At 59.3% G+C, this 22,868-nt stretch overlaps 1 protein-coding gene and 3 non-coding genes across 15 annotated transcripts in view; all 4 read left to right on the top strand.

The window, feature by feature from the left end:
* The window catches only part of PUM1 (pumilio RNA binding family member 1), a 35,407-nt gene extending 19,295 nt beyond the window's left edge, over positions 1–16,112 (top strand). For 3 of the 12 annotated variants that reach the window (XM_029080184.2, XM_029080183.1, XM_029080185.2), the window contains exons 4-22: positions 2,898–3,006; positions 5,185–5,363; positions 5,572–5,741; positions 6,038–6,308; positions 6,503–6,596; positions 7,050–7,169; positions 7,936–8,093; positions 9,398–9,536; positions 9,849–9,992; positions 10,088–10,384; positions 10,483–10,719; positions 11,062–11,329; positions 12,190–12,319; positions 12,608–12,742; positions 13,589–13,726; positions 14,024–14,149; positions 14,265–14,386; positions 14,773–14,965; positions 15,446–16,112. In XM_029080184.2, the coding sequence (XP_028936017.1) occupies positions 2,898–3,006; positions 5,185–5,363; positions 5,572–5,741; positions 6,038–6,308; positions 6,503–6,596; positions 7,050–7,169; positions 7,936–8,093; positions 9,398–9,536; positions 9,849–9,992; positions 10,088–10,384; positions 10,483–10,719; positions 11,062–11,329; positions 12,190–12,319; positions 12,608–12,742; positions 13,589–13,726; positions 14,024–14,149; positions 14,265–14,386; positions 14,773–14,965; positions 15,446–15,727 (3,312 nt within the window). In that variant the 3' untranslated portion in view covers positions 15,728–16,112. The remainder of the gene's footprint in view (positions 1–2,897; positions 3,007–5,184; positions 5,364–5,571; positions 5,742–6,037; positions 6,309–6,502; positions 6,597–7,049; positions 7,170–7,935; positions 8,094–9,397; positions 9,537–9,848; positions 9,993–10,087; positions 10,385–10,482; positions 10,720–11,061; positions 11,330–12,189; positions 12,320–12,607; positions 12,743–13,588; positions 13,727–14,023; positions 14,150–14,264; positions 14,387–14,772; positions 14,966–15,445) is intronic. The other 9 variants (XM_029080195.2, XM_029080191.1, XM_029080188.1 and 6 more) reach the window with 9 other exon arrangements.
* On the top strand, positions 7,528–7,611 carry LOC114817591. The gene has a single exon (XR_003765453.1). It is a non-coding gene; the product is annotated as a small nucleolar RNA SNORD103/SNORD85 (small nucleolar RNA).
* Positions 9,596–9,676, top strand: LOC114817589. Its single transcript, XR_003765450.1, has one exon. It is a non-coding gene; the product is annotated as a small nucleolar RNA SNORD103/SNORD85 (small nucleolar RNA).
* Positions 15,069–15,152, top strand: LOC114817590. The gene has a single exon (XR_003765451.1). It is a non-coding gene; the product is annotated as a small nucleolar RNA SNORD103/SNORD85 (small nucleolar RNA).
* Positions 16,113–22,868: the final 6,756 nt, after the last annotated feature.

Below are 22,868 nucleotides of genomic sequence, written 5' to 3'. Positions count from 1 at the left end.
TATCTGGGGTGTGTCAGTCTGGGGTGTGTGGGTTTGGGATCGCCCTCCTCCAGGGACCCCCAGGCTCCTTGCTTGGCACTGCCACCTGGCACCGGGCGCCGCTCTGAGTGGGCAAGGGAGCCGCCCCTCAGCTGAAGCCAGTGGTCTGAGCTGCGGCCAGCTTTCTGGCCCGGGGTCGCTCTGGCAGTCTAGGAATTCTGGCCGGGCGAACCAACAATGGCAGGAATGAGGAGCAGGCCTGAGCTGTATGGGCATGTATCTGTGGGGTCTTTGGTAGTCAGAGAGTCACTTCCTAGGTAGAAAGCGTAAATGAACGCAAAGCTCTTCTAGAGGGGAAACTGGGCAGCCTACCCAGATTAGCCCATCCGTACCAGGCAGGGACCTGGCCCCAAATGACCTGGGCAGTCAGGCAATGGCATTTATTGAGCGCTTACTTTGTGCAGTGGAGTTAATAGAAGCAATCCCTGTCCTCAGGAAGTTTACAGTTTAGAAGCAGTGTGGAGGGAAGATTCGGGTGTGAACGGCAGCTCAGGTCGAGCTGGTACCGGCTGCCCAGGGTCCGGAAACCTGCAGGGCAGGAGTGGCTGCTGTGTCGGGTCCATCGATGGGGACTTTGGTGGCTCTTCCCCAGCTGCCTTCCCTTCCCTGCCCGCTCCCTGCCGGGAAACCCTGGCACTCCCTGGGCCCTGGGCCCAGGCCCCTCCCCCAGGCAGAATCACAAACCTAAGAATCGCCCCCAGGTCAGCCTCACTCATTGCTCTGCCAGCCCATGGGTCTGTCTCCCAACATTGGTGACCCATGCTGGGAGGAACCAGGGGCTGGTGGCCTTTTGGTCACCCATCCTAGGAGGGAGGGCTGGCTCATCCAGCTTCCTGACTCTTCCCCCTCTACCCCGGACTCTCCCAGTGACTCAGTTCAGACTGTCCAACACCCCTGACTCTCCCCCAGTGGCCCAACACAGACCATCCCATGCCGCTGACTCTCCCCAGTAAAGCCCATCCAACACCCTGACTCTCCCCAATCCATTCCAGGATCTCCCTCAGTGACCCAGCCTGAACCACAGTGGATAGAGTGGATAGAGCATGGGTTTGGGAATTCAGAAGTTAGTGTGTTCTAATTCTGGCTCCACCACTTGTCTGCTGTATGACCTTGAGCAAGTCATGCCTCAGTTACCTCATCTGTAAAATTGGGAATGAGACCATGAGCCCTATATGGGACAGAAACTGTGTCTAACTCAATTTGCATGTACTCACCCTGGCGCTTAATACAGTGCCTGGTACATAGTAAGCGCTTAACAAATGCCATAATCATTATTATTGTTATTATTACCCCTGACTCTCGGCCAGTGACCCAGCACAAACCATCCCACACCCCTGACTCCCCCGGCTGGGACTGGACAGCCCTTGGAGAAGGGAGCAAGAATTTTTTGTCTCAGAAATCATGAAATAGATTTAGATGGCTCCATTTTGCCCCATTCTCCCTATGTGTCCCGTCCTCTCCTCTCTCCCCCTCCCCCCCATCCCAAGATTTCTAACCTTCCCCACTGCATTTGCTGCCTCCCCCCCACCACCTCCCAAGGTTTTCTTCCCCAGCTGGTCCAACCTGTTCTATGAGGAAGGTCTCACCAACCCAAGGAGCACAGCCACTGCTCAGCCATCCCCTCCCAACATGAAGGGCAGGGGCTGGGTGAGGAGCCAACAGACAATGGAGCCCCCGGCAGCTACGCGCTGCTGCTTGAGCCCCACCTGATCTGGCATTGCTGCCCGAGGCCCGAGGCCCCAGCCCCCTGGCTTTTTTGGTTTCCCAACTTGTGACAAAGGCCCAAGTTTTCCTTCTGCTCGTAATGTGGTTTCCTGTGGTTTTTCCCCAAGCGTTCTACCACCACCTTCCATTTTCAGGAGTGTGCTCGAATTCTGTGTTTCCCCCCATCCTCTAGACTGAAAGCTCACTGTGGGCAGGGAATGCGTCTGCTAACTCCATTGTATTGTACTCTCCCAAGTGCTTAATGCAGTGCTCTGCAAATGGAAAGCACTCAATACCACTAATTGACCCTCCCCAGTGACCCCAGGCCCTCTGAGCCCTGTCTGTCCAGCACACGGTCTCCTGTGGGATGGGCACAGGGGACACCTGGGCACAGATGGGACACGCTTGCTCTCCGTTCCCCCGACTGGCCGGCGGAGACTCAGACTGGTTCCCACTGTGGCGGAATGTGTTCCCAGAGTCCCTGCAGCTGGGCCCGTGGGAGGGAGCAGGGAGAGCGGGAAACATTGATCTTGGAGGCGGCACCTGGGGATCTCATGGGATGGGGCCATGAAGTTGGGGGAACCTGTAGGTTAGAGCCTTCTCCTCGTCTGCTCCCTCTCCTCTTCTCTCTCTGTTTTGTCCCTCCCTCTCCCCAGCCCAGCTCTCCCTCCTCCCCCTTCCCTCCCCTCTTTGCTCTCTTCCCCTGCTTTCCTATCCCTCCCTTTCTTCCCCTGCTGGCCCCTCCCCTGCTGTACGGTCCTCTCCTTTCTTTCCTTCTGAAGAAGGCAGACTCTAGCCAATTTGGACTCTAAAGTCATCAGGGAACCAAATCCATTTGGGGATGTGGCAGGCACATGGAGTTTGTCAGCCCCCAGGAGAGCATGGCAAATCAGAGGGGAGACCTGGAGGCTGAGATCCAGAATCACTGCTGCCACCAGTCCTGTGGGGAGGCCGGGAGGGAGGGGGTGGCCTTCGGGTGCCCCAGCGGGCATAGTAGCCTTTCTACTCTCTCTCTCCCTGTGCACCATGAGCTCCTTATGAGTAAGGATCGCTCCAACAAAGTCTTTTGTTGTGTCCTTCCCCAAGCGCTTAGTACTGTGCTCCACACACACGATTGATTGTGAAACCTCTCTCTCCATCCTCGTTTTTTGCAGCAGCTCTTGCCAGGGAAAAAGTTTTGGGAAACAGATGATTCCAGCAAAGACGGACCAAAGGGGATATTCTTGGGTGACCAGTGGCGAGACAGTGCCTGGGGAACGTCAGGTAAGCAGTGGAAGGGAGCTTGTCTTCGTGCCCCCGCCTCCCCAGCCCCGTGTATCGACCTTGGGTCTCGGCCCTCTCCCTTCCCGGTGTGAGCCGCCCCCAGGCCCAACGAGCCGTATATTTTTCCTATGCTCCGTGGCCACTGTCAGGCTCAAGTTGGGGAACAGGTCCCAACGGGGGAAGACTCCCCGTCTTCCTACACAAAACCTGCCCTCTCCTGACTTTCCTATCCCCGTAGACGACATCATCAGCCTCCGTGTCTCACAAACCCAAAACCTTGGCGTTCTCCTTGACTCACCTCTCCCATTCAACCCACACATTCACTCCACTAACAAATCCTGTTGGTTCCACCTTCACAACGTCTCTCGTGCCTGCCCCTTCCTCACCAAACTGCTACCAAGTTTGGTTCAAGTGCTTGTCCTATCTTTTTTTATGGTATTTGTTAAGCGCTTACTATGTGCCAGGCACTGTACTAAGCACTGCGGTAGGTACAAACCAATCAAGTTAGGCACAGTCGTGCCCTGCATGGGGCTCACAGTCTTTAATCCTCAAGTAAAAGATGAGGTAACTGAGGCACAGAGAAGTGAAGTGAATTACACAAGGTCACACAAGGGATGAGTGGCAGAGCCGGGCTTTGAATCTAGGTCTTTCCGAGTCCCAGGCCCATGCTCTAACGGCTAGGCCTCATTGCTTGCCAGCTCTACTACTCCATCAGCCTTCTCCCTGACCTCCCTGCTTTCTTGTCTTTCCCCACTCCAGTCTGTACTTCACTCTGCTGTCCGGATCATTTTTCTAAAAAAAGTCAGTCCACATTTCCCCACTCCTCAAGTAACCTCAGCGGTTGCCTGTCCACCTCTACATCAAACAAAAGCTTGCCATAGGCTTTAAAGCACTCAATCACCTTGCCCCTTCCTATCATACCACACTGATTTCCTACTGCAATCCAGCATGTTCACATTGCTTTTCTAATGCCAACCTACTCACTGTACCTCAGACTCGTCTATCACGCTGCTGATCCCTGGCACACGTACTGCCTCTGGCCTGGAACACCCTCCCCCTTCACATCTAACAGACCACCACTCTCCCCACCTTCAAAGCCTTATTGAAATCACGTCTCCTTTAAGAGGCCTCACCCGACTAAGCCCTCATTTCCCCACCTCCCTCTCCCTTCTGCATTGCCTTGGAACTCGGATTTGTACCCTTTGTTCATCCCACCTTCAGCCTAACAGCCTTTATGTCTATATCCGTAATTGATTTTAATGTCTATTTCCTCCTCTAGACTGTAAGCTCCTTGTGGGCAGGGAATGTGTCTACCAACTCTGTTGCGTTGTACTTTCCCAAGCAGAGTGGTCTTCACAGAAGTAAGCACTTACTAGATACCCCTGATTGACATGGTTCTGCACAAGACCCCTCCCCGCCATTCCTCTTAAACCTCTTCTTAAACCGTCTCCGAAACCCCTGACCATCTGCTTTAAGACACTCAATTAGCTCCCCCCAACCACCAGTCTTCATTCATCTCCTACTACAACCCAGCCTGCACATGGCACTCATCTAATACCAGCCTTCTCACTGTACCTCGATTTTGCTTGTCTCACCCCTGACCCCTTGTTCACATCCTCTCTCCGCCCTGAAACTCCCTCCCCTTTCTTAGCCAGCAGATGCTCATTTTCCCCACCTATGAAACCTGATTTAAAGTCACATCTCCAGGAAGCCTTCCCTGACTAACCCCACTGCATTCACCCTCCCTCCTGCATCACTTCACCTGAGCACTTGGATCTGTACCCCCTAAGCTGTTTGTTATTCATCCCAGCCCCTCAGTGCCTATGTCCGTATCCTTGTACCCTGGCGCTTCCCCAGGCTGTAATTGTTGTTAGTGCCTGTTTCCCCTGCCAGATTGTAAGCTTCCTGAGAGCTGGAACTGTCTCTCCCGTTGTATTTCCCTCTCCCAAACGCTCAGTCCAGTGCTCCACACGCAGGAAGCACTCAGTCTATACCACTGATGGCCTGACTGAATCCAGTCCCCTCCTGTGCCTGAGGATAGGACCCCTTGCCGAGACTGTGGCCACAGGCGGGCCGTGGGGTCCCCAGAGTGGACGATCCGGGCCGAGCCACCCCATCCCTGTCATGTTGGCCAGGTCTCGGGCTGAGCGTGCCTCACCCCGCGTGTGCTTGTTGCAGACCACTCCGTCTCCCAGCCGATCATGGTGCAGCGCCGGCCCGGCCAGAGCTTCCATGTCAACAGCGAGGTCAACTCGGTACTGTCACCGCGGTCGGAGAGCGGGGGCTTGGGCGTCAGTATGGTGGAGTACGTCCTGAGTTCTTCCCCTGGGGACTCCTGCCTCAGGAAAGGCGGATTTGTGAGTACCGCAGGAGGGCCTGGGTGATGGGCCGAGGCGGTGGTGGCAGCCTGGGTGTGAGGGGCGGGAAACGCACACGTGGCCTGGGCCACCCGCTTCCTGCCTGTGAGTAAGTAGAGGTCCGGGGATGGGTCTGAAGCCTGGGGAAGATCGGGGGAGCCTGGGCCTTCGTCGGTGGCACTAAGGAAAGCCGTGTGACCGGGAGCAGGGCCCACGGGATGCAGATGGCGACGACAACGACAAAGGGGAGAAGAAGAGCAAAGGCACCTTTGACGGGGACAAGCTGGCAGAGCTGAAGGAGGAGGGGGACAGCATGGACAAGGCCAATGGGTGCTTACCCGTGCAGAATGGAATTGATGGGGATGGCAAAGACTTCAGGTAGGCGTCTCTTCTGCCCCTGCTGAGCCTTGGCTGGACCTCTTCCGAGGTGGGGGTGTACAGGAGGGTGGGGAGACGGCAGGAGACCAGGGGCTGGGAAGGGAGCGTGCTCCCCACAGACCTTTGGGGAGCCTTGCGCCCAGCCAAATGTCCCCAGCCGGTTAAGCCAAGGGCAGGAGGCCCCAGCCGACGATGGTGGCCTTGGGGACTTGAGGAATCGGCCTTGGTTGTGGGGACCCGCGTCCCTCTCCAGGTGGGTCTGAATGTCGTTCCCATCCCCCCCGCCCTCCCACCAGTCGGACCCCCGGGAACTGCCCGACGTCAGCCGCCGAGGTGGATCTCCTGGGCCCAAACCCCGGCGGAGCCGACGGCCTGGCCCAGCTGGGCGGCGGCAACGGGGCCAAGCCCGTGGAGGACTTCTCGGCCATGGAATCCCAGAGCGTGCCGCTGGACGCCATGGAGCACGTGGGCATGGAGCCCCTCCAGTTCGACTACTCCGGCACACAGGTGCCCGTCGACTCGGCCGCGGCCACCGTGGGGCTGTTCGACTACAACTCCCAGCAGCAGGTGCGTGGCGGGTGTGGGGGTCGTGTGGACTGTGGGAGGCCGATGGACGGGGAGAGCGTTGGCGGACGGGCACGCCTTATCTCCCACTGGCTGAGTGCCGCCCCCTTCTCCAAGAGGCTCGTGGACGGGTCGTTGGCAGTGGGTCCAAGGGAAGGGCCAACCTGGGTGCCAGGCTCCTCTTTCTTTCCCCTCAGCTGTTCCAGAGGCCAAATGCGCTTGCGGTCCAGCAACTGACCACGGCCCAGCAACAGCAGTATGCGCTGGCCGCTGCTCACCAACCACACATCGGTAAGCGGCCTCTGTCACAGCGGGGACTCCCCCCGCCCCCCAATCCCCCCAGCAACTGGAACCCCCTTGCCTTTCCTGAGAACCAGTTTTAATGATGAGTCCCTCCCCAGTTCCCGGGGCCCGGTCCAGATCCCGTGTCTGCTTGAGGGAGAGCAGGGCAGGCAGACGCAGACACATGCGCATAAGCACCACCCTGCGCCCCCAGCACATGTGGCCACGTCCCCGCTGGGGCTGGCCAAGCGTCTCCTGGACGGCTGGATGGGACCCTTGGGGGTTCCCTCGGAGTTTACAGGAATGCCAACAGTCTGCTTCCTTCTCTTCCCATGACACTGCCTGCTGTGGCACTGCCCGCTGTGGCCCTGCCCACCGTGGTGGTGTCCCCCGCGCCGCCGCCGTGGCCCCTGCAGAGGGGGCATTGGGCTGTCCTCTAGCCCGCTCTGTTTTTACTGACAGGTATGTTTTCAGCAGGTCTGGCTCCCGCCGCCTTTGTCCCCAACCCCTACATCATCAGCGCCGCACCCCCGGGGACGGACCCCTACACGGCCGGACTGGCGGCCGCTGCGGCCACTCTCGGTGAGTCTCCCTCCCCCAGGCCCCGGGGCCGCCTCCCAGGAACCAGGCTGTCCCGGGAGCAGGACGGGCTTGGGCCGGCCCGGGGCACATACAGAATTGCCATTCCCCCACCTCCCAGCCCATCGGGGTGAGGGGACGGTCAGAGGTGTCGGCTGGCCCATACCGGGTCCCCGAGGGAGAGTAGGAGTTATGAGTGGAGACGGTCTATCTCTGACCGTGAGGGTAGGTGTCCGAGGGTCGGGGGACACAGCCAGCACACAGTCCCGCCCGGTGTTGTCGTGGGGCCACGGTTGGGGGCAGAGAGCCAGCCTTTGCCCCAAGAGCATTCCTTGGCCGAAGGGAGGTAGGGGTTTTGGGGTCTGGCAGTGATGACACTCTTGCCCTCACTGACACACTGAGGTGTGGTGATGAGAGCCAGCTCTGTGCTGAGCCCTGAGCCAGACCCCTGAGAGGCCCCCAGTGGGGGCCCTGGTAGGCGGGGCCACCGGCCAGGGAGTGTGGCCCGGTCTGTCAGGATCCGGCTGTGGGGGGCAGAGCCAGGAGCGGTTTCTCCCCTCCCGTCTAGCTTCCAGCCCGCTGCCCCTCCTTGTCCACCTCTCAATAGGAGGGGAGAGAGTGAAGGGCCAGGAGGGGCAGTGGGCCCAGATACATGTCCTGTCTCAGGTCAGCAGGTCCTCCTGGGTCCATCCGCCCAGTCTCTCGGGGCACCTGGCCTCCCCGGGGATTTTCTGACGCCCTCTTTCCGCCCCCGCCGGGGTGTCTACAGGCCCCGCGGTGGTCCCCCACCAGTACTACGGAGTCACCCCCTGGGGCGTCTACCCAGCCAGTCTCTTCCAGCAGCAGGCGGCCGCTGCCGCCGCGGCCGCCGCCACCAACTCGGCCAATCAGCAGACGACGCAGCAGACCCAGCAAGGCCAGCAACAGGTGTGTCCGGCTCACGGCGATGGCGGCCTCCTGCGTTCCGTGTCCACGGATACCGGCCACTTGCACCACGGCTCGGGACCGTAGGGAGGCGGGGTGCTTGGGGGCCGGCCCTTTCTGGAGCCCTCCGGGATTTGCAGGAATTTAGCATCTACCCACTGTGCGCCACCACTGGGCCCGGCTCTCTGTCCGGCAGGGTCCACACTGGGGAGAGCGCTCAGGCCGGGGAGGATTCCAGTCTCGAGCTCGTTTGGCTTGACGCTGCCCTCTGGGTGCCGAGGGCAAATGGGACAGTCCCACCATCGGTGTCAGACTCAGGCCGAACCCACCCTGCTGGAAACAACCTCCTGGGGCAGTGATCGCTGACCCCCTAGGCCAGCCCTCGAAGGGACAGGTCCATGTGCTTGTGCGATACAGAAGGGAAAAGGAGTAGGGGAAATGAGGGCTTAGGGAAGGCCTTGGAGCAGCTGTGATTCTATTAGGGCTTTAGAGCTTAGGAGAGTGGTGGTCTGTCAGATGGGAAGGGGGAGGGTCTATGGTGAGATAGACAAGTTTGAAGACCGGCATTAGAGGAACAAAGTGTGTAGGCTGGGTTGTAGGAAAGCAGCGAAGTAAGGTAGGAGGGGGCTAGGTGACTGAGAGCTTTAAAGCTGATGGTTTGATGCAGAGGCCTAAGGATCATTGTAGGGATGGAGAAAGAAGGAAAGTGAGCAAGAGATCAAAATCGTTCAAAAAATTGGAGGTGGGGCCTAGAGGACCGTAGGTGACGGTGATTAGCATCTGGAGTAGGTGGTAGAGATGGATGATATGGGCTTCGAAGGAAGGGAAAGGTGAAATGGTGCAAAAATGGCATTGGGGAGCCAGAAGGAAGCCAATTCCTCCCCCTTTCCCCGTGAGTCTGGAGGATTGGGTGAAGACGAAGCCCCCTCGAGAGAGAGCGGCAGGGGAGACGGTGTCATCTGGGGAGAGCTAAGTTTCAGTGGTCGCGAGGAGAACTAGTGATTGGGTCAGAAACAGTCCAAGCGAATGAGTTCTCCGAGGGAGTAGGTGTAGATGGAGAACAGAAGGGGACCCAGAACTGAGCCTTGAGGGACTCCCACAGTTAGGGGGGTTGCAAGGGAGAGGAGGAGCCTGTGAAAAAGACTGAGAATGGGCATCCAGAGAGGTAGGAGGAGAACTTGAGAAGCTCTCTCAACCCCTGCCTCCCCCATCTCTTACCCCTAATGGCCTGGCGACCGTCAGGCGGTACGGCAAGTCTGTGCTCCGTGTTGGGGGAGGGGCTGATTCCCCCTGCTCTCCTCCGCTAGGTGCTGCGGGGAGCGGCCAGCCAGCGGCCCTTGACCCCAAACCAGAACCAGCAGGGACAGCAGACGGACCCCCTCGTGGCAGCCGCAGCCGTCAACTCCGCGTTGGCCTTCGGACAGGGGCTGGCGGCCGGGATGCCGGGTGCGACCTCCGGGCCGGTGGGGGTGGGGGTGGGTGGGGGCACGGGCAGGGCCCTGGGGGCTGGCAGGGATGACACACTTGCCCTCGCATAGATTCTGCTGATGAGAACATCTCTCCGTACTCGACTGTTCTGAGCCAGCCTCCGGGTCACAGACTCCTCCAGGGCAGTGCCCGTTACCGACCGGCCACCGCCGTAGCTCCGGCTCGGGCTCGTGGGGTCTTTGGGGCTGGGGGTGACGGGCGGGGGCAACGGGCTTGATCTGTCGATCGATGACGGGTCGCTGGATTGACGGCGTGTCGGTGGCTCCGCAGGCTACCCAGTCCTGGCGCCTGCCGCATATTACGACCAGACGGGCGCCCTGGTGGTGAACGCGGGAGCCCGCAACGGCCTGGGCGCGCCCGTCCGCCTCGTGGCTCCCGCCCCCGTCATCATCAGCTCCTCGGCTGCCCAAGCAGGTGAGCGGGCCGCGCCCCGTGGGAGGGGGCGGGGGTCTTGGGGACGGCAGGCTGGGGCCGGGCACCTACTCCAAACCTCCCCCTCTGGCCTTCAGCGGTCGCGGCGGCCGCAGCTTCGGCCAACGGCGCAGCGGGGGGCCTCGCGGGCACGACGAACGGGCCGTTCCGCCCTTTGGGCACGCAGCAGCCGCAGCCGCAACCCCAGCCACAGCCCAGCAGCAACCTGGCGTCCAGCTCCTTCTACGGCAACAGTTCGCTGAGCAACAACGCCCAGAGCAGCTCCCTGTTCTCCCAGGGCTCGGCCCAGCCTGCCAGCCCCTCCCTGGGCTTCGGGGGCAGCGGCTCTCTGGGTGCCACCCTGGGCTCTGCCCTCGGTGGGTTTGGCACAGCAGGTAAAGGGTCGGGGGGGACCCGAGGGCCACACGGGGTGGGGCTGGGGAGGCGCACCTGGGGCCGGTCGGAAAACAGGTCCGCCTCTGTCCTGCCGCAGTCGCCAACTCCAGTGCCGGCAGCGCCTCCCGCCGTGACTCTCTGACGGGCAGCAGCGACCTGTACAAGCGCACCTCTGGCAACCTCACCCCCATCGGACACAGCTTCTACAACGGCCTGGGCTTCTCCTCGTCTCCGGGCCCAGTGGGCATGCCCCTGCCCAGCCAGGCCCCGGGACACTCCCAGACGCCGCCCCCATCCCTCTCTTCGCACGGGTCCTCGTCCAGTCTAAACCTGGGTAAGGGGTCCGTGGAGGTGTCCTCCCCCTGCCACATCCCCCCATCTCCCATCCCGTTCTGGCCATTCTCCCGCATCATCTGCCGAGAGGAAACCGCCGGAGCCTGGCTGTCTCCATCCTGGGGGTGGAGGGGCTCACTGGCCTCGAGCGGGAGCGTTTCCTGAGGTCTCCCCCAGGCCCTCCGGGACAGGGGAGGAGAGCGATCCCAGGACCTTTCTGCCTTTGGCAGGCTCTGAGTCCCGGGGTGGGTCGGTCCCCTTCCGCCGGGGCGGGCCCAGAGGCGGCACCCCTCCCCCCGGCCCCCGTCACCGCTCACAGCCGTGTGTCCGGCGGCCTCCGCAGGCGGACTGACCAACGGCAGCGGGAGGTACATTTCGGCGGCACCCGGGGCCGAGGCCAAGTACCGCAGCGCCAGCAGCGCCTCCAGCCTGTTCAGCCCGAGCAGCGCCCTGTTCCCGCCGTCCCGCCTGCGCTACGGCATGTCCGACGTCATGCCGTCCGGCCGCAGCCGCCTCCTGGAGGATTTCCGCAACAACCGCTACCCCAACTTGCAGCTGCGCGAGATCGCCGGCCACATCATGGAGTTCTCCCAGGACCAGCACGGATCCAGGTGAGACCCCTGGGCCGGCGGCACCCCCGCCTCTGAACCCCACGGTGGCTCTTCCAGGGCCTCCCCCCTCCCCTTCCCTCCCACCTCAGCCGCCTCCCCCACACCCCAGGGTGTCCCCTTCACCACTACCCCCTGGGCTCAGCACCCTGCATCCACCCCGGGACCCGCTTCCCAAGCCCCTCCGATGACTGCCGTCCTCTCTGCATCAAACAGGCACTAGTGACCGCCAACTATTCCTTCGCCTCCCTCCCCACACCCGTCCTTGCACCTTTCCCTCCCCCTTCTTACTCGCAGGCCAGACCTCTGCTCTCCCCAGAGTCAAGGCCCTCCTGACATCCCCCTCTCCTCCGGGAGGCCTTTCCCAACTCATCTCGTCTCTTTGTTTTACTCTTGTATTATACTCTCTCGAGCGCTTAGTACGGTGCTGTGCACACAGTAAGAACTCGATAGATGGGCTCCAATGAATGAGTTTTCCATTCCCCCGACTTTCAGCCAATCTTGTGCCTCGGTGCCACCTGACGGCTTCTCAGCTCCCCACCTCCTGTTGCACGTCCGGCCCACCTCGCACCCCCTGATTCCTCGAGTACTGACTCACAGACCGATCCCCTTCTCCTTCCTCCCATCAAGCATTCCTTAGCGTCCGTCTCCCCCGCTGAATGGCGAGGTCCTGGAAGGCTGGGACCATGCTTCTGGGCCTCCTGGTCTGTGGCGCTCTGCCCAGGGTGCAGGACGGTGCTCAGCTCAGGACTCTGCTCTGTTCACATAGGCACCGCGGTCCATCCGCGTGGGCAGGGGCGGGGGTGGGGGCTGCCTCCCCAGACACTCAACCCACTCTCACCTCCTCCCCCACCCACCCGCAGATTCATCCAGCTGAAACTGGAGCGGGCGACCCCAGCTGAGCGCCAGCTGGTCTTCAGCGAGATCCTGCAGGCGGCCTACCAGCTCATGGTGGATGTGTTTGGGAACTATGTCATCCAGAAGTTTTTTGAAGTAAGCCTGCCTGCTCACGGCCTATCGGCCCTTCAGACCCTCGGATCCCTGCCCTGCCATCTCTCCTGACCGCGACCCCTTGAGCACCCCTGCCCCCCACCCCCGACCCCCACCCTCCACCTCTGCCGCCCCAGACGAGCACCTGGCTGTTTCCGGCACGATGGCCCAAGGGCCAGAGGGCCTGCCCCTCCCTCCCGGGAACCCTGCCATGGTGCGTTTTGGGGAGGGTCGCCCGAGACCCGGGGCACCCCCTGCCTGGGGCTGACGTGCCCACGTGTCCACCCGCAGTTTGGGAGCCTGGAGCAGAAGCTGGCGCTGGCAGAGCGGATCCGGGGACACGTACTGTCCCTGGCGCTGCAGATGTACGGCTGCCGCGTCATCCAGAAGGCGCTGGAGTTCGTCCCCCCTGACCAGCAGGTAATTGTAAGTTTCCGCCTTACCTTATCTTCCTTCTCGGGGTCTGCCGGGTTGGGGGAAGACCGGGGGGCGCTGGGGGAACACCTAACCCTCCCCTCTGCCCACATCCCCACCCCCCGATCTGCCTGGAACAGAGCAGGCCTGTTGTCACCCATCTATCTGAGATGTTCTTCGGGCCCAACTTCAGGCCCTCCTGCTTTGCAGAAGCCATTTCTGCTGGCCAGGATGAAGCTCAGTGGTTGCAGTTGGCCAGTGCCTTCAGCACAGAGCCCCCCCACATTCTGCTCGGCCCTCCTGGCCCCAGGCCCGATAGCCCCAACCTTTTCCTGATAACTTTCTCCAGTTAGTCTCCCCTCCCCTCCCGCCGATTTTCCTGCCTCATTGAGTCATAGCTAACCTCCGCATCCCTGACCCCACCCTACTCATCACCCCCAGGCACCACCCAAGCTCGCCCTCTGGTAGGGGTCTGCTACTGACCTCGAACACAAGGCAGGCAGGGTTCTGTCCAGCCCCTCAGGGGCGGGGCGGGGCCGGGCCGGGCCGGAGCGCGGTTTGGGCAGTCTCAGCGGATACCCTGGCCGTCCTCGCTTCCACCTCCCTGGGTGGGCAGGTGGGCGGGATCGGTGGGTGGGTGCTTGAGCCTCTGAGTTGGAGAGCCGAGTTGTGGGCTTAGGAATAGGGGCAGGGAGTTTTGCTTTCCTTCTCCCGGACGTAGCCCGTGGCCAGCCCACCCCTGCACCACCGACCACACCTTATGGGTCCCGTGTCCTCAGTTAGGGGGAGGGAGGGGGGGCGTCGGCGGGCCAGCCTGTTCTGGTGCCGGTGGTGCTCCCGGTCTCCCTCTCCTCGTAGAACGACATGGTGCGGGAGCTGGACGGCCACGTCCTCAAGTGCGTCAAGGACCAGAACGGAAACCACGTGGTGCAGAAGTGCATCGAGTGTGTCCAGCCACAGTCCCTGCAGTTCATCATCGACGCCTTCAAGGGCCAGGTGCGGCCCTGGAGGTGGCCCGGGGCGCGTGGGGCGGTGGGTTACGGCATTGCCGCAGAATTCTGCCCCTCCTAGTTGCAAACTGGAGCCGGGGCTGGTTTTCGCTTTCAGGAGATTTTAGCGGGCAGAGGCCACCTGGCACCTCTGAGCTCATGCCTGGCGCCCACAGGCCGGTGCCCAGGGCCGCATCCTCTGTGTAGGGGGGCGCGCCCATGTGAGGAGGCGGGGTGGCCGGCTACAGCGACTCCGGGGACCCTCACCCCGCACACTTGTGTGGGCGCATGTCCCCTCCCCCAGGTGTTCGCGCTGTCCACGCACCCGTACGGCTGCCGCGTGATCCAGAGGATCCTGGAGCATTGCCTCCCCGACCAGACGCTGCCTGTCCTGGAGGAGCTGCACCAGCACACGGAGCAGCTCGTGCAGGTGCTCGGGGTGGGGCGGGGCCACCAGGGCTGTAGGGGGGGGCCGAGGGAACGGAGAGCCGGAGGAGCCAGGGAGCTGAAGGGCCCAGCCTTCATTCACTTCCCGGTGTCCCCAGGACCAGTACGGAAACTACGTCATCCAGCACGTACTGGAGCACGGGCGTCCAGAGGATAAGAGCAAGATTGTAGCTGAAATCCGGGGCAACGTTCTTGTATTGAGTCAGCACAAGTTTGCCAGGTAATCGCGACAGGCAGTGTGGGATCTGTTTGAGCGTTTACTCTGGCCGGCACCGGATCGAATCCTAGGGGAGAGCTGAGGTTGTCGGGTTGGACAGAGTCTAAGTGGGAGAGGGAAGAGGGGTGGGCCGGGAGCAGCCGGTAATGTGCCCCTTCAGACGACAGACCGGTGGTGGCCAGCAATGGGGAGTCCTGCCCGTTGGCATGAGCGATGCGACGTTCCTCGTTCTGGATTTGGGGTGCGGGGGGCAGGTGCGGGGTAGCCTGGAAGCAGAGAATTCATGGGCTCTGATTCGCCCTCCTTCTCCTCCTCTTCCTCCACCTTTCCACTTCTCCCTTTCCACCTCCCCCTCCTCTCCTCCTGCTCCTCCCGATGCCACCACCCAGCAATGTGGTGGAGAAGTGTGTGACCCACGCATCGCGCACCGAGCGCGCCATGCTGATCGACGAGGTGTGCAGCGTGAACGATGGGCCGCACAGCGCGCTCTACACCATGATGAAGGACCAGTATGCCAACTACGTCGTGCAGAAAATGATCGACGTGGCCGAGCCCGCCCAGCGCAAGATCGTCATGCACAAGGTGAGCACGGCGGGAGGGAGAAGTTGGGAGGGTGAGCTGCGCTTTCCCGGGCGGGTTCGGGAGTCAGTCTTCCCAGTGAGGGGAGGCTGTGCTTCTAGTAGGGGCCAGCGATGATGACACTCTTGCCCTCACGGAGAACTGCATTCGCTGAGGAGATCCTGTATGTGCTCAGAAGAGCTGAGCTGGCCGGGGTGGGGGTGGGGACCGGGGTGGGGGCCGGGGCATTTGCAGGCGGGGCCACCGTCCTGCATCCAGCTGGGCAGTGGAGGATGGGACGCAATTCAGGCCCCGGGGGCCGGGATCTGACTTCCCCTAGTTTTTGAGTCTGGGGGTGTTGGGCCTCTTGCCCCCGATCCCCGATCCTGACCCGCCCTCACGGACCGGCTGTGTGTGTGTTCCCTACCCTCCCGTGACCCCTTCACCATCCCCAACCCTTTTGTTGCCCCCCTCCCCCGGCACTAACGCTGTGCTCCGCCCCAGATCCGGCCACATATCGCCACGCTGCGCAAATACACGTACGGGAAGCACATCCTGGCCAAGCTGGAGAAGTACTACATGAAGAACGGGGTGGACCTGGGACCCATCTGCGGCCCCCCCCAACGGCATCATCTGAGAGAACGGGGGCGCTCGCCTACCCCCGCCCCTGCCCTCCTCCGCCACCACCGCCCCCGATATTCCAGCAGGTCCGCGGATCCGGGAACCGGAGACACACACACACAGACACACACACACACCCCTCTCCCCCTTTGTAAATTCCTTTAATTTTATTATGCATAACATGTACTAATTATTTTTTTTAATTAACAAATTGCCCTGCTGTTTTACTGGTGTATAGTATCCTTGTACATAGGTAGCAACCGACCCAGAGGCCCCGGGCCTGACGCTCCCCACCCTGTTCCCCCCACCCCCAGAGACTCGGCTCAGGGCTGATGTCAAAGAGAAAAAAAGAAGTTTTTAACTGATGGGCGGGGAGGTGGGTTCGGCCATCCGGCTTCCTCTGGGTGTGTGGCCGGCTGGCCGGTGCCCGTGGCCACCTCCCCTGCTGCGCCCGGACCGATCTCCCCGTGGCGCCAGCTTCCCACCCCAGATGCCTTTTTAAGTTTCTGGAACTTTTTAAATTGCTCCTTTCGGAGGGTGGACTCGGGGGGGTGGGGTGGGGGGAGGGGGCGGCGGGGTGGACGCCGGGGGGCCGGGAGGGAGGGGACGGTGGGCGGGGGCTGGGCTTCTTGATTTCTTCTGTTCCCATTGACGGTCAGAATCGATTCTTTCGCATGAGAAAAATCCACCACGGCTTTGGTCTTGCTTCTATAAATATCTAGTGTATACTTGGTGTAGACTTTGCATATATACAAATTTGTAGTATTTTCTTGTTTTGATGTCTAATCTGTATCTATACTGCACCCTAGTAGTGGAACATACTTTTGATTGTACAATTGTACATTTGTAAAACCTTCTGTAATGTAAATGTGGAGAAGTTTGAATCAACATAAAACCGTTTTTTGGTAAGGAAAGAAATTAGCAATCCTGTGCATTTCAGTGTATATTCACCCCTTTCCTGGTCGTAGCCGATAGTGTTGTATATTGTAAATTGTAATTTCAACCAGAAGTAAATTTTTTCTTTTGAAGGAAATGTTCTTTATACAGCCGCGTTAATGTTGGAACTGACTGACACAGCTTGGTTTTCTGTCCCCATTGTAGCGTGGCAGCGAGAGCCCTTTGGAGACGTTCTCGGGGGTGGGTCCAGTCCAAACTTGTGATTTGGGAATCGACAAAGGTCTTGTTGTGCTTCCTTGGTGACAGTAGGAATGGGGGAGCCCAGACAAGCCCCCCACCTCCTCCCTTCCCTCCTTCCCCTCTCCCCCGTGCCTCCTTACAATCAGCTCTTCACCTCGGAAAGTGTCAGACGCCTTCCCCTTTTGTACAGAAGATGAACTTGTATTTTGCATTTTGTCTACTTGTAAGTGAATGTAACATACTGTCAATTTTCCTCGTTTGGATAGAGAATTGTGGCGCGCGCGCTGTACACACCTACGGGGCCTCGTGTATATTTACAATGAACTTTTTGCAAGCACACTTGTAACCAAATGTGTATAATTAACAAACCTGTGTATGCTTATGCCTGGGCAAATATTTTTTGTAACTCTTGTGTAGATTGTCTCTAAACAACGTGTGACCTTTATTTTGAAAAATACAGAACTTTGGAATCTGGGTCTGTGGTGTCCTGACCGTCGGCGGCTGAGCTGCCCTCCCTCACCACCGGGGCCTGGGCCACCCTCCGCGGAGGTGCCACGCTGCCCGCGGGGGTGGGAAACAACCCGGTGGACGGCTGTTGGGGGTGGGGATGGGGAGCTAGGTAGAGAAGGAGTTGCCCGCATCCGGACCACGAGTCAGCCGGGGTTCAGATGCCAGGAGCTGCTTGGGGGGGACGGTAAGCGGAGGCCTCGGTACCATCTGGGGCGAGAATTTCCTCTAGAGGGATGGAACCCCTTCTCCCCCCGCCCACCAAACCGCAGTTCCCCTGAACCATTCTGGCCGGGGGTAAAATTCATTCGCTGAGCTCACCTGCCCGGCCGGAATCATGGCCTTCAGCCTGGACAACGCCACTGTGTGCAGAATGTAGTAGTGGGTGCCCAGCTATGGCCAGCACAGGCCATCCAACAGCCCCCATGCTGCTCTCTACATCCCCACTCCCCCAGTGACCCAGCATGGACAATCCAAAGCCCCTGACTCTCCCCCAGTGACCCAGGAAGAGCATCCAACATTGCTGACTCCCCTCTCCATCCTCTTCCCCAGTGACATGACACGGATCATCCACCACTCCTGACTCCTCTCAGTGGCCCAGCACTGTCCATTGTCCATCCATCATCCCTGACTCTTGCCCTCTGTGTCCCTGACTCTCCCCCAGTGACCCAGCCCTGAACAATGATATGGACCACTCATTGTGCAAAGCACTGTACTAAGAACTTAAAGTACAATTCAAGAATTAGTAGACCTGATCCCTGCCCGCAAACAGCCTACAGTGCTTTAGAGGGCACTAAAACGAATTGCTGTTTCAGGAGCCCACTGACCAACACTGCAATATTAGGCAAGGAAATACAAAATGGAATCAAAACCATTAGCCCTCTGGGCACTGTCGGAAGGAACAGGGCCGGGGAAGCGGGGATGGCAAGGGGTTAGGCTCCAGGCCGGATTACGAGTTTTAGAGCTGCAGTGATGATTTTCTTGAGGATTTTCTTTCGACTTCTCCCACCCCCGGCTCTGCCCCTCTCCTCCCCTGATTCTCTCCCCAGGGACCCAGCACTGCCGGCACACCCCCTGACTTCCCTTCGGTGATCCAGTTCTCCATCTCCTCCACTTGCTAGCTCTCCCTTCAACGCCAAACCCTCTCTGCCCCCATCCTTCCTTCCGTCCGTCTTTCCTTCCTTGCCCCCTGCCCGCTGCCCCCGCCCGCCTCCCGTCCTACCCTTACCCTGGAAATTGCCCCGCGGCCCGTCGGGACCGGCCGCCGCAGTTCCCCGCCGGGGCCACGAGGGGGCGCCGCTGCCCAAGGAAAGCTCCGTTGGGCGCGGTGGGCCGGGGCTCCGGGCCTGGGCTGGGGGCCGGACGGGGGCCGGACTGAGGTCGGGGGCGTCCTGGGCCAGGGGACGGGGGCTGCGACTTGTCCTACAGCCGTCCGGGAGAGGCGGGGCCGGCCTTCCCTCCTGGCCCAGGGGAACAGGGGAGAGGAGGGCTGTCAATCAATCCATTTTATTCATCGAGCGCTGACTGTGCGCAGAGCACTACACTAAGCGCTGGGGAGTGCACAATAGATCAGAGTTGGCAGACACATTCCCTTCCCACGATAATAATAATGTTGGTATTTGTTAAGCGCTTACTGTGTGCAGAGCACTCTCCTAAGCGCTGGGGTAGATACAAGGTCAGCAGGTTGTCCCACATGAGGCTCACAGTCTTCATCCCCATTTTGCAGATGTGGTAACCGAGGCCCAGAGAAGTGAAGTGACTTGCCCACAGTCACACAGCTGACGAGTGGCAGAGCCGGGATTCGAACCCATGAGCTCTGACTCCCAAGCCCGGGCTCTTTCCACTGAGCCACGCTGCTTTTCACAAGGAGCTCACAGTCTAGAGCGAGAGAAGTGGCCTAGTCAGTAGCAATAAAAATAATAAATATGGTATTTGTTAAGCACTTACTACGTGCCGAGCACTGTTCTAAGCACTGGGGTAAATACAAGGTAATCAAATTGTCCCACGTGGGGCTCATAGTCTTAATCCCCATTTTACAGATGCGGTAACAGGCACAGAGAAGTTAAAAGTGGCTTGCCCAAGGTCACAAGCCGACAAGTGGCTAAGGCGGGATAGAGCGCAGGTCTGGGAGTCAGAAGGACTTGGTTTCTAATCCTGCCTCTGCCACTTGTCTGCTGGATGACCTTGGGCAAGTCACTTCACTTCTCTGGGCCTCAATTCCCTGTGCGGGACAGAGATTGGGTCCAACTCGATTTTCTTGTATCTACCCCAGAGCTTTGAAAAGTGCCCGACACATAGTAAAGGCTCAACAAAAACTACCATTTATTATTGTTTTAAAATAGATTACGTCTGTGTACATAAGTGCTGTGGGGCCGAGGGGGGGGGGTGAGTAAAGGGAGCAAATCCAAGCGACACATAAGGGAGTGGGGAAAGAGGAAATGAGGTCCTGGTTGCCGAGCGAAGCTCCGCTCCTAGGCTGGTGGGGCAGAGGCAAGGGGACCGAACAGGTCTTCTGGTTCATCGAACCTTCTGTGTCTGTCACCGGTCCACTGTCTCCTCTTCTCTTTCTCCCTCCTACTTAGACTGCAAGCCCTATGTTGGGAGAGGGACCCCCATGATTAACTTGAATCCACCCCAGAGTTTAGAAGAGTGCTTGGCCTATAGTAAGCACTTAAGTGCCATAATTATTATTACTACTATTATCACCCACCACTACTACTTCTACTCCTCCTCCTACTTTACGATAGTCCCTCCCGACTTCCCAGCCCCTCTCCTCCCACTTCCATCTTAGGTCTTTGGGGCCCGTAGAGCCGAGCTGGGAGTCTGCCGGGTGCCCGTTCCACCGCGATGGCAGGTCGGGACCGGTTTGTGCAGATTTCCAGATTTATGCCAATAGACCCCAAGCCCTCCCACCCTTCGGCAGTCAAGGAACCTCACCCTCACCAGAGCCGTGACCTGGGGATCTGCAAGAAGGAGACGCCCCTCGCCCGGTCCTATCCACCCCCATGGGATTTCCAGGCCTCGGGTGGGGCGGGGTTTCCAGGCAATTGGGGAGGGTCTCATTTGCATCTGATTTGCATGACCCCGCCCCCGGTCTCTTCCACGGCCGCCCCTCGTGGTCGGCGGTGTTGGCGGGAACTCGGCCCGGGCCGGGTTCACGCCGTTCCATCAAAGCGCAACCCGACATCGCCCCTTTCCGGTCGGTGTGGATGCTGCCCGAGCTGGAACACAAAATGGCCGCGTGTATTTGCATATCGATTTGCATCTCATTTGCATGTCGCCAGTTTAATATCCCAGGCGATCCAAAATGTTGCCAGCCATGTCGCAACATCGGAGACACCGAACGTCGGTGAGTTAGATGGGGAGATGGGGACAGGTCGAGGCAGTGAAGCAGAGGCAGAGGAGAAGAGACAGGGCCGAGAGCTGGAGACAGAAATGGAAAGACGAGGCCCAGATAATTATGTCCACCCGTTGATGGTTTAAGAGGGGGCGGGGCCTCATCTTCTGGCACCCAACCAGAGCCCAAGAAGCTGGGGAGAGAAACCGATGTCTTCACAGCCGCAGCCTCCTCTGGGGAGGAGCACGGTTCCTTGTCCCTGTCCCCTTGTGGCTTACGCCCTGTCTCCCCCTCTTAGACCGGCAGTCCCTCGAGGGCAGAAATGTGTCTGCTCTACTTCTGACCCTTCCCCCCTGCACCCTGTACATACAGAGTATGTGTGAGTGTGGAGGGGGCATAGAAAGAGAGAATATCTTTTCTCCCCCATCACACTGACAGGCTTAGGAGGGCGGGGACTGTGTCCTCCTCCCTCTCTTTTTACCGCAGCGCCTAGCACAGTGTGTCTGAGGGTCCTATCGCCCGCTCAGGACACCCACGAGGGCAGGGCCGTGTTTCCTCCTCCTCCTCTCCCCCATCGATCAGTACTCTGTATGTGTGTGTGTGTGTGTGTGTGTGTGTGTGAGAGAGAGAGAGAGAGAGAGAGAGAGCGAGCGAGAGAGATTGAGATTGAGGAATTTGACCGGTCCCCCTCCAGCCCAATGGTGCCCCGTTTCCGTTTCATCTGGAGAAACCAGACTGCGGGACTCCCTCCCTCTCATGCCCTCGCTGGGCTCCCGACTTCTAGGCACCGGGGGCAGGCGGCGTCTCGAGGAACGCCTTAGGAAGCTGCCTCCCTCCCTGCCCCTACTTCCCCTTCCCCGGCATTTTTCTTCCCTCCCTCTCTGCCTCCCTCCCTTCCTCCCCCGCTTTTCCCTTCCTTCCCTCCCTCCTCCTCCACCTCTCTCTCCTTTCCTGCCCTCCCCAGTCTTCCCCTGCCTCCTCCCACCCTCCCTGGCCTTCCCCTCTTCTTTTCTCCCCTGATTTTCCCTCCCCTCTCTTTCCCTACTTTTCCACCCCTTCCCACTTTTCCTTCCCCCCTCCTCCCCCTCCCAGATTTCACCCTCGCAGTGATGAGCTTCTCTGTCCTGTCCCCCATTTCGGTCACCCCTCTACCGGTCCACCTCTTCCCCCTGTGTCTCCTCCCTCAGGGGAGCCATGCTGCTCCCGGGGGCTCCTGGGCAAACGGAGGATGCTCCCCAAGGATATTGGCACCTGGTCGGGGAATGGGTAAAGGAGGGAGAGGGGAGAAGGAGAAGAGGGGGGAAGGAGAGAGAAGAGGGAAGGGGGAGAGGGTTCAATGAGAAATCAATCGATCCTATTTATTGACTATTCACTGTGTGCAGAACACTGTACTAAGTGCTTGGGAGAGTACACTACAGCTCATTTGGTAGACATGTTCCCTACCCGTAAGGAGTAATTCTGTTACATTGTATTCTCCCAAGCACTTGGTACTTCGTACTCTCTGCTCACAGTAAGTGCTCAGTAAATACCACTGATTGATTGATTGATTGACTAAAGTAGCTCACAGTCTAGAGGGGGAGACCAGCATTTAAAACAAAAATAAGAAAATGTACGTACGTGCTGTGGGGTTGAGGGTGGGGTAAATAAAAGGTTCAAATCCAAGTGCCAGGACAACGCCGAAGGGAAAGGGAATGTGGGAAATGAGGGCTAAATCGGGGAAGGCCTCTTGGAGGATATGTGCTTTGATTAAGGCTTTGAAGGTGGGGAGAGTGGTGATCTGTCGGATGTGAAGGGCGAAGGAGTTCCAGGCCAGAGGCAGTACGTGAACGAGGGGTCAGCGGCGAGATAGAGGAGATCGAGGTACCGTGAGTAAGTTGGCATCAGAAGGAGCTAAGTGAGAGTGCTGGGTTATAGTAGGTCGGCGAAGTAATATGGAGAGGGTTGGGGAGGGGACAAAGTGTTTGAGGACTTTAAAGCCGATGGTAAGGAATTTCTATGTAATGTGCAAGTTGGATAGGCAACCACTGGAAACGCTTGAGAACTGGATTCACGTGGACTGACCTTTTTTTTTAAGAGTAATGATCCGGACAACAGAGTGAAGTATGGGCTGGAGCGAGAGAAAAGGGGGAAGGGGGAAGAGAAGGCTAAAGAGGAGTGGAAGAGAGGAAAGATGGTGTTCCTGTGGGAGGCGGGAGAGGGTGAGAGACAGGCCCCACCCATGAAAAGGCTCCGCCCCCCTCCCCAATTCAGCTTCGGCGTTCTTGAACAGCGCCGGGCGGTAGCTTTGGGACTCTCAGCCCGGTTAGGGCGGCCAGGGCTCCTCTG

Source organism: Ornithorhynchus anatinus, chromosome 16 (assembly GCF_004115215.2).
Source record: "Ornithorhynchus anatinus isolate Pmale09 chromosome 16, mOrnAna1.pri.v4, whole genome shotgun sequence".
Lineage (NCBI taxonomy): Eukaryota > Metazoa > Chordata > Mammalia > Monotremata > Ornithorhynchidae > Ornithorhynchus > Ornithorhynchus anatinus.
Note: the sequence above shows the minus strand (reverse complement) of the source record. Positions and strands in the feature narration are given on the sequence as shown.